We start from the raw sequence: 13,621 nt of genomic DNA on the forward strand, positions 1-13,621 counted from the left end.
AGTTCACCAACATTTGATGTCCAATCATCTCAAGCAGCTCACAAATTTCCTCACTTTCAAAGATATTTGACTTCCTCTTTAAGGCCATAATACCATCCTTGATTTCCTTTTTTTATTTACATTTCTGGTCACATGGACAGATAGTTCTTTTATTATTTTATTTACCGATTTAATGGTCTCCCGAAGTTTCCTTTCAGCCACCCTTCTTTTTTCCATAGTGGCTGCATCTTCTTGTGCACTCGTTGATGCCACATCTAAGGAACGGAGTGATTCCGCCCTCTTTCTCTTTTTAGCCACAGATGTTTGCGTTTTCTCATCCCATTGATAATCAATCATAGCCTGTCTCGACACCATAGAGTCATCAGAGTCCATTCCCATTTCCTCCTCCTCTTCCTCTGCCATTTCAAAGCTCTCTCTACTATACCATGACACAGTCCTAGTAAGTCGACCGCCCTGTAAACCCTTCTTATTCTCTAAGTCACGGTCTCCCACCCTCTCAGGGGGTTCCGCCATCTTACCCTAATGTCTTATAACTATACAAAAGAACACACACCCTTCCTTCAGATGGGGGGGGAAGTCCTGGATAGTTTAAATTGTAACATTGGGATTTTCGGTTAGGTTTCTTTCGAAGGTACACTTTTCTTTCATTATATTTTCTAACATAATAGTGATCGTCTTCCAATTGTCGAGATTTTTAATTAGTAATGTTGCAATATTAGATGTGGAAATTGTGGATTTACATGCGATTTCGGCTTTGGTTCCATATTCAGAAAATTTATTACAGATAAAAATGGTGTGTTCTGGAGAATCTTGAGCGCCACAGTACCAACAAAGATCTTCTCTGGATTTGCCTATACGTTTGAGGTAGGTACAGAAACATCCGTGACCGCTTATGGCTTGGATGACGTAATAATTAAGATTACCAAAACCACGTTCGCACCATTTTTTAATATCTTTGGTGAACATTTTGAAATAACCGTCGGAATTGTCCAATCTGTTTTGCCATTTATTTAATAATTCTTGTCGTATTTCCTTTTTAGTTGAGTGACCAAATTCGTGAATTTTGGATCTTTCCCAGATGAGAAGATCTATGGGTGGCATGCCGGCAAGGACTTGTGCCGCGGTTGTCGATATGGTTCTGTAACCACAAATTATAAGGACTGAAAGACGGCGATTTAGTCTATTTAATTTATTTAAATGACATGTTTTTTCTAATACTGGGTTCCATATGGGAGAGGCGTAGAACATCGACGATGTACCTATCGAGGCCAGGATTCTTCTTTAGAGGTGGAGCAGCCGCCGATTCTCGGCATAAGTTTGGATAAAGCGTTGACCATAATGTTAGCTTTCTCAGCGATGGCTATGGTGTGAGATCTGAAATTATAGTCTCTGCCGTAGTGAACATCAAGATACTTGACTGATTCTTAATTGTGTAGGATTTCATCATGACCGATATTGATGGTATGTTTATTAATTTTCCTTCTGCCTGCTAACATTACCATTTCAGTTTTAGTTTTGGCTACTGTGAGTCCCATTTTTTCTAATTTTTCAATAATTTTTCTTGTGACGAAGCATGTTTTGTTTTCTAATAATATTCTATTTTTGGCACGGACGATTATCGAAAGATCGTCAGCGTAAGCAATCAGTTTGGTACCGGATGGGCATTTTGTTTCGAGAATTTCGTCGTAAAAAAGATTCCATAGAGTTGGACCGAGGACAGATCCTTGCGGGACGCCGCAGGTTATGGTAAAAGAGGGAACGTTCATGTCATTAACAGTGATTTTCCTGTCTTTAAGATATGATCCAATTAGGTTTATGAGGTACAGATCAATGTTTTTATTTTTCGTAGCACGAATAATACCTTTCCAGGGAGTGCTGTTGAATGCATTTTTTATGTCGAGACATACCATGACGCAAAAATCTCTATGTTGTACAGATTTGCTTTGGATGTCGTTTTTGATTTCTTTAATTTTGTTCATGGCATCTATTGTAGATTTATTATTCCTGAAGCCAAATTGAGCGTCCGAGAGAGCGTGTTTCACGTCGATGTCTTCGTTGAGTCTTTTACAAATGATTTTTTCGTAAGTTTTGCCTGCGACGTCTATGAGACATATCGGTCTATATTTTGTAATTTCATTGTTTGATTTATTCGGTTTAGGTATGAGGATTAATTTGGAAGTTTTCCAAATTTTTGGAAATATTTGTCTGACGAAGTACCAATTGTACATATCTGTAAAAAACTGAAGGTGTGATTTAACAATTCTGGAAAAAATATCAGCGATTATGCTGTCGGGACCAGGAGCCTTTTTCGGATTCATGGAGTCGAAAATGTCTGTCAATTCGTTAGGATCGATTTTAGGGACGAGTTCCGATTCGACGGAATATAGATTCGTGTGAGAATTTGATGAGAAGGTAGGTCCGATTGGAAAGAGATTTTTGATCTGTTCTTTAAGCGTGTTGGACGATATGGTATTGTAGGAGCCGAGTTTTAATCTTTTGACGGCAATCTTCTAAGCATCTAATCTAATTCTTTAATTAATTCGGACCATTTCGATTTTTTACTGATTTTAATTTCGCATTTTAATTCCTTCTTTTTTTCTTTGTAGATTTCGATTAGATATAGGGTGAGCATGTCATTTGCGGGTTTTTTTTGCGTGCTCTTGTAATATCTCTTCTGGCCGTGATGCAGGCAGTTCTTTTTTCGAATATTGTGTCGTTCCACCAGTACGCTTCCGATTTAGAAAATGTCCTTTGTCTTATGAATCTGTCGCAGAATTTAGTAATTTTGTGAATGACTTCTTTACACGTTTGACCGGAATAATTTCCAAGGAGATCAGGTAAGTTTCTATCGAAAGTCGAGATATTATTGAGTGTGAGTTTCCATTTTTTGTTCGGTTCAGTCTTTTTGTAATTGATATTTGTATTCCTGTCGATGTTATTGTTATTTTCGCATGCGACAAAGAAACGAATTGCTCTGTGGTCGCTGAGTGTTTCTTCTTCGACCAAAACTTTCCAATCGAAGATTCGATTTGCTCTTTTTTCGTTGCCAAAAGTGATATCGATAATGGATTCTTCTCTGTTATTGTAAAAGGTAGGTATGTTATTCGTGTTAAATGCTATCAAATTGTGGGTGGCAAACCAACATTCTAATAATGTTCCTTTACGATTGGTGATAGGTGATCCGAAAAGTGAAGATTTAGCATTTAAATCTCCTCCTATTAATATTTTCTTGGATTTATATTTGGACAGGTGAATGGATAGATCATCCAGGAGCAATTCGAAATTTCTGTCCGAACCGTTCGGAGAAAAGTAGCAGGAGAAGATTACAATATCAGGTAATTCGACTAAGACGTATCCTTTACCACTAATCTTATTAATAATGTTATTAATGTTAATTAAGCTAATGAAACATGTTTTGTTACTATCTACGAGTTCTAAATTTTTAACAAAGTTCTAATTTGGTTCCCTACCTAGAATGATATTTATGTTATGTTTGTGAGCATTTCTAATTGCTAGTTCATGTGCAGTTCTACAATTGTTGAAATTTAATTGTAAAAAAAGAAAGGATATTACGATTAAAGTTAGTGATATTTGGTGGGTGTGTGGGCATTGTGTGTTAAATTAATGATTCGTCGGGTTATATGTCCTCCTCCATGCCAGTACCGCTGCTTTATAGCAGGGGCATTCGAGGCTTTGTGCTTTGTGTTTGTTATTATCCTTACATGCGTAACATTTAGGGGGATTTTTGCAATCTCTTGAAAGATGTCCTGTTTGACAGCAATTCAGGCATTTGCCTTCCATTGAAATTTTGTTTGTACATTCGGTAGCGTTGTGACCGTAACAGCTACATTTGAAGCATCTAATGGGTGCGTCTGCGGGAACGACTCTGCATTTGGACCAACCTATTTTGATAAATCCTAATTTAAGTATATTCACGGCGATATCTTTTGGTAATTTGACGAATGCGTGTTTTAATCCAGATCTATTTGGTTTATTGGCGATGTTTACCTTGATTGTAGAGGATTCTTCGTAAGTATTGTTGATGGTTAAAGAGATATCGTTTGGGTCCGCCATATCGTCCAGATCTTTAATGAAGATAGTGGAGGTTTTTTCGATTATTTCGCTGTGTCCAGTATTTTTAATGCAATCATTAATTATATTTAAAAAGTTTTCTTTTTCCGATTCATTACTTAAGAAACCCACATGGATGTGTCCTTCTTTATTTAATTTAATACTCTTGACTTTAACTCCGATTATTTCGGTGTCGATATTGTTTTGAAGTCCTTTAACAATTTTAGCATAGTTCAGTTTTTGATTTTCTTCTAATTTAATTTTGATTGTGTTCGATGTTTTTTTCTTTCTTGAAGGTTTCCAGGTAGGTAAATTTTCTTCTTCGGTATGGGGATCTATATTTAATGGGTTGGTATTTTGATAATAACCGATTTTATTATTTGATTTGAGATTTCTGGTAGGTATTCCAAAAATGCAGAGATCGCTGTTAGACACGTTTTTATATAAAATTTCTAGAATTCTTCTAATAATAACGGTTGTGGTCGCTTTGGTGGAAGCAAAAGCTAGATTGTGACGGTTACATTCGTTAGATTTTTCCTTGATTTTATTGAGAATATCCAAGATGTTTTTGGTTTTATCAATGCCTGTAATTTGTGAATTTAATTTACAAATATATGTGATCCTGTTTGAGTCTTTACCTTTGATAGGTATATCATCGCAGGTGAGAAGATCGTATTGTTTTAGTACATACAATTTTTGGGGAATCATAGTTTTGTTATTAATTAATTTGGATAAATGTACATTAGAATCACGAAGTTCCATCATTAATTTCGAGGGTTCAGTATTATCTTCATCGTCGCATAATATGACTAGGTCTCTTTCCTCCTGATCTAAAATGCTACCTTTTTGAGTAGTCGTCTTGGTGTAACATTCGATTGGCCATCTTTCGTTTATTAACTCTTGTAAATGGGGTAGGTCATCGTTGGAATTTATCATACTTGTCAGCGCCTTCGAAATTATTTACAATTAGTGATAAGGAAAAGGGATCCTTGAAATAGTTAAATTTCGGGTGATGAGTTTTTAAGGGAGTCTGTCGGTCCTTAAATTATGGGCGGCTGACTGATTTGTGTAGTTTGTTAGGACAAAGAACAGACCTGGCGTGGGAAATTGCGCCAGGTCGGGTGGAACGGGACCAGGAGGGAGGAGAAAGACGGAGCGTTGAGCAGTTTTGAGCGAAGAAGGAATTAAGTAAGACTGGACCCGGATCACCAGTTCTTAGTCCCCTTTTTTTTGCTTTTTGCTTGTATTAAAGATTATATAAGTTGCTTTGTGCTAATTAGCATTTAACCTACTCTTATTTTCTGAATAACACCTTTTACATTATTTGTGTGTTTCATTTCGTGGACATGGATGTCGAACAGGATACGTGTTCTCCTCATCCGACATACTTTTAATTTTGAAAATCTGGTTGAATGTATCTTCTGTCAATTCTGAAGTTTGAGTTTGGATGCTAGTGGTAATTGTTTTATTAATTAATTCCCTGGAAGGTGTTTGGGTAGATTGATCAATTGAGTGCGTCTTTATATTAACATTTTCAATTTGTTTCCAGATTTCTGAAGACATAATTAAGTCGATATTATCGTTTAAAGTGGCTATGCCTTCTTTGATTTATTTTTTAGTTTTAGTATTTTTAGATGAGTGCGTTGTTATGTCCGAAATAATTTTTTGGATAGATTTAAATGAATCTTTAAATTTATTGATGTGTGATTTGTAATTTTTACAATAGGGGTCTGTTTTTCCTAATACGTTAGAGATAGGGGATCATGGGGAAGGGGGAGATATGGAATTCTTACGTCTTTTAGTAATTGAAGTATGGGATTTTTCGTCCCAGAAATAGTCTATTTCCATTTTTTTGGGAGAGAGAAATTCTGAGTCAGTGATTAGTTGTACTTCGTCATCACTAAAATTACTGTAATAAAAGACGTTTTGAGTAAGATTCAATTTATGTTGTTTCCTCCCTAATGTATGTAAGGACAGATTTTCTTCCTTGTTTGGAGTATCCATTGTATTGGGAGTGTTGTTATAAAGTAAGTGAATATGTGATTAATTATATAATTAACTATAATTTTTGTAAAATTAAGATTATAGTGCTTCAACTACTTAGGTTATTGGCACTCAACATACATTTGACAACATACGGTTTACAGAACGTTTTAGTACATGTGTCATATTATCCCAGAGGCCTACAGGCAGACGCTGTATCAGCAGCCTGGATCAAAGGGTGCCGCTTCGGCCATAAAGCTGATAGCGGTGCGATAGAAGTAAAAAGGACGATTAACTAGTTAAAAAACTTTTTCCGTGGAGATAGATCAGATTCGCTCGAACTTTCAACTTGTTACCATCACCGCAATAAAGCTCAAAAATCCAAGAATTTGTATCACTAATTTCCACCAACCAAAACCTACAACATCCATTGTAGTGGAATTTAACTGGCGCAGTCGGTAGGATTCCCAAGAAAAGTAAAGCCTTTTCTCGATTTTTATCGTTAATTGGGAAAACCCGGAAAATTAGTGCACTACAGTGTTGGTTCAAGTGTAAAGCCGCGACGACCACAAGGAAGAATTCTTGAGATACTTCACAAAGTCCCAGCAAGCCCCTAGTGAAAAGCCACTTGATTTTGGGAAGGTAAAGCGGACCCAAAAGGAAAGGCTACTGCGAGTCTGTTTGCTGTCAACCGAACTCCAGCCGAGACCAACTACCACCTGACAATTCGGACTGTCTCCAGCGTAAAGCCGTTCGACATTGAAAAGTGCAGCGTTTCTCACCACCCTACTGTTGCAGGGTAAGTCGAATTACGTGATCTTATCCTTTTCGCTATTTTTAACTTCCATTTGTTCATTTCAATCTCCCGTTGTACCTTACGGCAAACTTGCTCAATTCTTGTTCTCTCTTTCAAATTTATTCGTATTAATGACAACCACCGCAAGTGCAACAGCTACTACGCCGTCTGTTTCAGTCAGCACAACTAATTATGTAAATTGCGATAAAGCTGTTAAATTAATAAGTGTTTTCGATGGTACTCCTTCAAAATTACATCATTTCATAGATTCTGTTGACTTAATTTATACAAAATTTGACCCAATAGAACTGCCAATTTTCCCTTTTATTGTCAAAAGCAGGTTAGAAGATAAAGCTCTCGACTTCATCAGCTCTAGAGAACTATTAACTTGGATAGAGATTAAAAATGCTCTTCTCACCCAATTTGGAGAAAATTTGGATTTACAGTGTCTAAACTTTGAACTGTGCCATTTTAAGCAACGTCCCAATGAAAACCCAATTAGTTTTATCGAAAGGGTTGAAAACCAATTAATACGAATAAGTAAAGTTATCAAATACGATCCGAACTTAAGCACTACTGAGAAAACATGTTTGAATAATTTCCACAATAAAACCGCAATTCTAACCGCCACTACTGGCCTAAAAGAACCCCTGTGTCAAATGCTGAGGGGGCTTAATCCTAATTCTCTGACTCAAATAAAGCAAATTTTGAACGACTACGAAAATCAACAATTCTTCAAGCGAACAAATTTCAATTTCTCTAGACTAAATATAAAAGATGAAAATAAAGCTTTCGATACTTCTAGAGTGCAAAAGCCTCTGTCAGGTCCGGATACCGCGAATAAATCAGTAAATCAACCAATTAAAATAACTATTCCAAAATGCACACTCTGCAACAAATACGGCCACAAAGTGGAAAAATGTTTTCGTAAAAGTGAAAACATTGTACATAACACTCATTACGACAATAACCATTTTGAGGGTAATGAAGAAGGAGTTGAAGTAGAAATTGATGAGGATTTTCTACGACAAACCTCTCATCCGGAGTTGGAATTTACCAACTGACTAATAAATCACTATTTTATGCCCATATTAAAACACTAAATTTAAAGTTACTAATCGATTCCGGCGCGGCCATATCAATTTTAAAACCAAATAAAATTCTTGAACCCTTCTTATGTAATGATGAAAATCTCAAAATCTTTGGTATCAATAATGAACCAATTTTAGTCACAAAAAGCGTGACCTTTAAGTTACTCTCCAAACCTCAAAAATTCTATATAACAACAATAAATTCACCATTTGACGGAATACTTGGTTGCGACTTCTTGAAACAAAATAACTGTATTATTAACTTCTCCGAAAATATTTTGATTGCCAATCACAAAAGAATCCCATTATTAGTGTTAAATCAGACACCCAACGGCATTTCACAAGTAAACAAACCCGCAAATTCTGTTGAAAATGGTAAAAGCTTTACAATATCTGGAAAACTTAACACAATTTTAAACAAGTTGAAATTAAGTCATCTGCCTGACACTTTGCAAAATGAAATAAAAGAAATCTACGCCAAATTTGAAGATATATTTCTGGCACCCGATGAACCTTTAAGTTTTAGCAGCCGAATAAAACATTCTATTCGTACTAACCCTGACAACGCCCCTCCGATTTATACTCGAAACTATCGCTATCCCCATGTCCATAAAAAGGAAATTAATAAACAAATAACAAAACTTTTAGAACAGGGAATAATTCGAGACTCCGTATCCCCCTGGAACTCACCTATCTGGGTGGTGCCAAAAAAACCTGATAGTGATAATGTTTAAAAATGGAGAATTGTAATCGATTTTCGAAAGTTAAACCTCATCACAGTCGACGATAGATATCCTATCCCGAATATTAATGACATTTTTGACCTTCTGAACACATCTAAATTTTTTTCGACGATAGATTTAGCTTCTGGTTTTCACCAAATTCCCATGAATATAGACGATATCGAAAAAACGGCATTTTCGACAGAGCAAGGTCACTTCGAATTTACTAGAATGCCATTTGGGCTGAAAAACGCCCCAAGTACGTTTGCCAGGGTAATGAACGATATTTTTCGAGAACACATTGGTAAAATATGTTTCATCTATATGGATGATATCTTGATATTTAGTAACACAATAGAAGAACATCTGAAAAATTTAAGATTAATTTTTGAGCAAGTACAAAAGAGTAATTTAAAAATTGAACCCGAAAAATGTAAGATTCTAACTGATCAAGTAGTTTTCTTAGGCCACTTATTGTCACCCGAGGGCATTAGACCAGATCCCAAAAAGATTGATACTATTGTAAATTTTCCGATGCCTCAAAATCAAACTGAAGTAAAATCATTTCTTGGGCTACTCGGTTATTACAGGAAGTTCATAGGTAATTTTGCGGATTTAACAAAACCACTCACGACCCTGTTGAAAAGAAACGTCAAATTTCACATAACCCCCGACATTGAAAAATGCTTCGATAAATGTAAACAATTATTGACATCCAAAAATGTATTAGCATACCCTGATTTCTCAAAACAATTTATTTTGACCACCGATGCCTCGAATTTCGCCATCGGCGCTGTTTTGTCACAAATAAATGACGCCGGCCTAGATCAACCAATAGCCTTTGCGTCCAGAACTTTAAACGAAACCGAAATTAAGTACTCCACAACAGAGAAAGAATTATTATCAGCCGTCCACTTCATAAATTATTTCAGGCCATACCTTTTTGGCGTTAAATTTAGATTGATAACCGATCATAGACCTCTAATATGGCTTTTGAACTTAAAAGATCCTAATTCAAAATTATCGCGTTGGAGGCTTAAATTGAGTGAATACAATTTCGAAATTCAACATATATCCGGCAAAATAAATATAGTTGCAGATGCTTTATCGAGGGTTCGAATAAATCACATTCGTCAGTGTAAGACAAACTTTGCGGAATTCCAAAAGAATAAAGCTAACGTAGTCCTGACCAATTTCAACTATTCCAACGAGCAAATTTTGGACCTTAATAATAAAAATATTTTATATATTTATGACGAGGAAGATAAAAATGAAAACCATTTTAATGTTATCAACGACAGTTTTCCTAACATCAGTGATTCAGATTTCGAAAACATACTTAAACTACAAAACAACGACCACAAGAGAGAAATCATTCTAATTAAAATTAAGCCACACCATTGTTTAGAAAACTTTAAAGTTCTGGAGAATTTAAAACTACATAAAAATAAAATCTATTTCGTACCATATTTCGATAGTAATACTTATTATAAGATGCTCGGTTTTCTATATCCCGATACAACCTTTGTCGCTTGCAAAAATATTGTCACTATACCGCCTATAGAAAAAAGAGAAAAAATCATTTTTGACTATCATAATGATCCTAGTAACTACCACAAAGGAATTAAAGAAACTGCGGACAAGATTCGCCAATTATATAAATGGAAAAACATGTATAGGGAAATTGCTGAATGTATAGTCGCGTGCCCCACATGTCAACTTTCTAAATTCGATCGCAAAAATAGAACTCAGACCTTAAACGTAATGGAGTCACCAAACAAACCCTTTGAGGTTTTATCGGTAGATCTCTTCTTTTTCGATAAAAAAAAGATACTGACTATCGTGGACAATCTAACTAAATTCGCCCAAGCCTATATTATAAATGACAAAACCCCAGACACAATCATTAATAACTTGAAGATGTATTTTTCCCTTTTTGGTATCTCTAAAACCATCATGTCAGATCATGGAGGTGAATTCAAAAACAAAAAAATCAATAGCTTTGTCGACTTATTAAACATTACGTGGCATTTTACTTCTTCAGAGCACCATCAATCAAATGGTATGATTGAACGATTTCATGCAACTATTACCGATACACTACGAAGCTATCTTTTAGAACACAACCAATGTGATTTAGAGGACGCACTTCTAGTTGCTATAAACTCTTATAATTCAAGTAAACATAGTTCTACTTTGACTACGCCCTATAATTTGGTGTTTCCTTATAAAACCGACGGCGAGTTTGATCAGATGCTTTTTTATAACAAAATAACAGCTGTTCGGGAAAAACAGAGCGACCTGAGAAAAGGGCAGAAGAATCGCTTTGATAACTTGAAAACGCGCAACTCAGACGTAACATACATGGCTGGCGACAAGGTATTAATAAAAAGACCTAGAAATCCAAATACCCCAAAGGCAGTATTAAACACGGGACCATATGTCATAAGTGAAGTCAATAAAAACAATAAAACATTAAAAATTCAATTAGACAATGGAGTGATACGGAAATTCCATTTTAACAATGTAAAACCATTTTATGATATTACATAATTGATACTTTTCCTTTTCTCCTACTTCTCAAATTAAGAAAACAGAGATGAAACATTGGTGAGCTGCAAAATTGAATGTAACATTAAATTTCAAAAATGAAAAAAAAAATATTGTAACATGTAATTCGACTTCTATGCAACACGTCTCGTCCACGGTTCTTCAGTGAAAGTCTCAAGACATTTCTGTTGCCTATTGTTCTCTTTCATGTGGGCACATGCACCGAGCCGCTGTATCGCAGATTTCAATCCTAAGGACAATGATGAAGCTACAGAAGCCGGGCTCCCGTTAGACGTCCCTGCTTCAGTCTTCAGGAGGAAGGTGTCATATTATCCCAGAGGCCTACAGGCAGACGCTGTATCAGCAGCCTGGATCAAAGGGTGCCGCTTCGGCCATAAAACTGATAGCGGTGCGATAGAAGTAAAAAGGACGATTGACTAGTTAAAAAACTTTTTCCGTGGAGATAGATCAGATTCGCTCAAACTTTCAACTTGTTACCATCACCGCAATAAAGCTCAAAAATCCAAGAATTTGTATCACTAATTTCCACCAACCAAAACCTACAACATCCATTGTAGTGGAATTTAACTCATGTACATTTCGAGCAGGCATAAAAATCACATTTTAGATGGAGTCAAAAAGATCGATTGACTTCAAGAATTCTAAGGTTGCTCTCTAATCCACTGTGGAGTGCAAGTTCTTGCGCAGTTCATCTTTAATCTGAAAAGTGGTGCTATTGGCACTATACACTGGACACTTTGTGACGATATGGTCGACTGTCAGCAAGACATTGCACCTGTCACATTTTGGTGGGGGTGTCCTTTCCATTAGATGACCATGAGTTAGTCTTGTATGTCCTATCCTCAGTCTTCTTATGGCCACAGTGCACTTTCTATTTAGTTGGAGTTGTTTAAAAGGGAGCAGAGATGGTTCAATTCGTGACAGTTTCGTGTTGGATAGGTTCTAGAGGTTTTGCCACTTACCCTCAGTAGATACTGTGAAATGTTTGCTTACATCCTTCGGTAGATAAAAATGTTGCTCTATGACCCGTGAGCGGGCCGCATTTCCCGCACTCGAGTCCGCTAATTCGTTACCTGCTATTCCGATATGTGATGGGATCCATACCAAGTGGATCTTGCAGTGGTTGGTGGATAAGATGTGGATGTCGTCTTGGATGTTTTGAATTAGTGGATTAGAGCTGTAAGGGTCCTTGATTTCTTGTAATGCACCTAGTGAGTCCGAATAGATAGCAAATGTTTTGTTGTCACCATTCATAACTTTCATTGCTCTATAGATTGCGAACAATTCACCAGTATAGATGCCACACATTTCCGGAAGACTAGAGCTTGCCACCAGGTCTCGCGCGCTCGTGACTGCCCATCCCACGCCCTCCTTAGATTTAGAAGCATCCGTGTAGAGTATACTGTCCGGTGCAAATGAGTCAATGATTTGTTGGAAAGAACGGATGAGAAGGATAGCTGGCGAGTCTCGTTTGCTGTATTGATGAAGGGATAAGTGAAAGTCCGGCGGTATCCTACTCCATGGAGGTGTGGATGTCACATAGTGATTGAAGTTTGGATAGGAGTCGATGTCCTTTAGCAATCTTGCTAGGACGTGAGAAATGGGAGAAGGAGATTTCGATGTAGTTTCCAGGCCCTGCAGGCCGTTGAACAATTGAGCAACAGGACTTCTTTGGTCTGCCATCTTTCGAGTGAAGTAATTCAGTAACAGTGGTTCTCTTCTCAATTTAAGAGGCGTCTCATGTGCCTCGAAAGCCAGTGAATCGGTTGGACTGGATTTGATAGCACCTAAGGCCAGTCTCATTGCAGTATTTTGTATTGTATTTAAGGACTTTAAGTTTGTTTCGCTAGCGGATGCGTATACTATACTGCCGTAATCCAATTTGGAACGGATAAGGGCTCTATAAATTCGAAGCAGCATCATTTCGTTTGAACCCCAGTGTTGATTTGCTAGAACTTTGATTATGTTCATCCGGTTGATGCAATTCGCTTTAGTCTTTAATATGTGCTTTTTCCACGTCAATTTGTTGTCAAAGGTGAGTCCTAGGAAGAGATGCTCATTCACATGTTGTAAAGGGGTTGATTTCAAGGTAAGTTGAGGCAGGCGTACATTTCTTTTACGGCTACACAACATGACTTTTGATTTTTGTTCCGAAAAGTTGAAGCCGGAGCTGGATGCCCATTCCTGTAAGTTGTTGATGGTATTTTATATTACTTTGAACGTAGTGGAAGTATTTTTTCCAGAGAAATAGATGGCCAAGTCATCGGCATATAAACAATGTTGAACAGGCTTATCAATGAATTTATGTATATCGTTGATAGCCATATTGAACAGTGTTGGGCTAAGTACTGAGCCCTGGGGTACTCCGTTCTTCGAAGGAAAAGCAT

At 36.7% G+C, this 13,621-nt stretch overlaps 1 protein-coding gene across 1 annotated transcript; it reads right to left on the reverse strand.

The window, feature by feature from the left end:
* Positions 1-11,888: 11,888 nt before the first annotated feature.
* Positions 11,889-13,157, reverse strand: LOC136350133 (uncharacterized). Its single transcript, XM_066301649.1, has 2 exons — positions 12,197-13,157; positions 11,889-11,989 (listed from the first exon to the last, which is right to left on the reverse strand). The coding sequence occupies exons 1-2, from the start codon at positions 13,155-13,157 to the stop codon at positions 11,889-11,891; spliced, it is 1,062 nt and encodes a 353-aa protein (XP_066157746.1).
* Between the last annotated feature and the right edge of the window lie 464 nt (positions 13,158-13,621).

The sequence above is a fragment of the Euwallacea fornicatus genome, unplaced genomic scaffold (assembly GCF_040115645.1).
Source record: "Euwallacea fornicatus isolate EFF26 unplaced genomic scaffold, ASM4011564v1 scaffold_121, whole genome shotgun sequence".
In the NCBI taxonomy this organism is placed as follows: Eukaryota; Metazoa; Arthropoda; class Insecta; order Coleoptera; family Curculionidae; genus Euwallacea; species Euwallacea fornicatus.

Bases quoted from the DNA above. Each gene is read 5' to 3' on its own strand.
- LOC136350133 (XM_066301649.1), bottom strand. From the start codon at position 13,157: ATGATGCTGCTTCGAATTTATAGAGCCCTTATCCGTTCCAAATTGGAT. The intron at 11,990-12,196 runs GTAAGTGGCAAA...TCTTGCTGACAG, and splicing joins TTTCACAGTATCTACTGAGG to TCGACCATATCGTCACAAAG.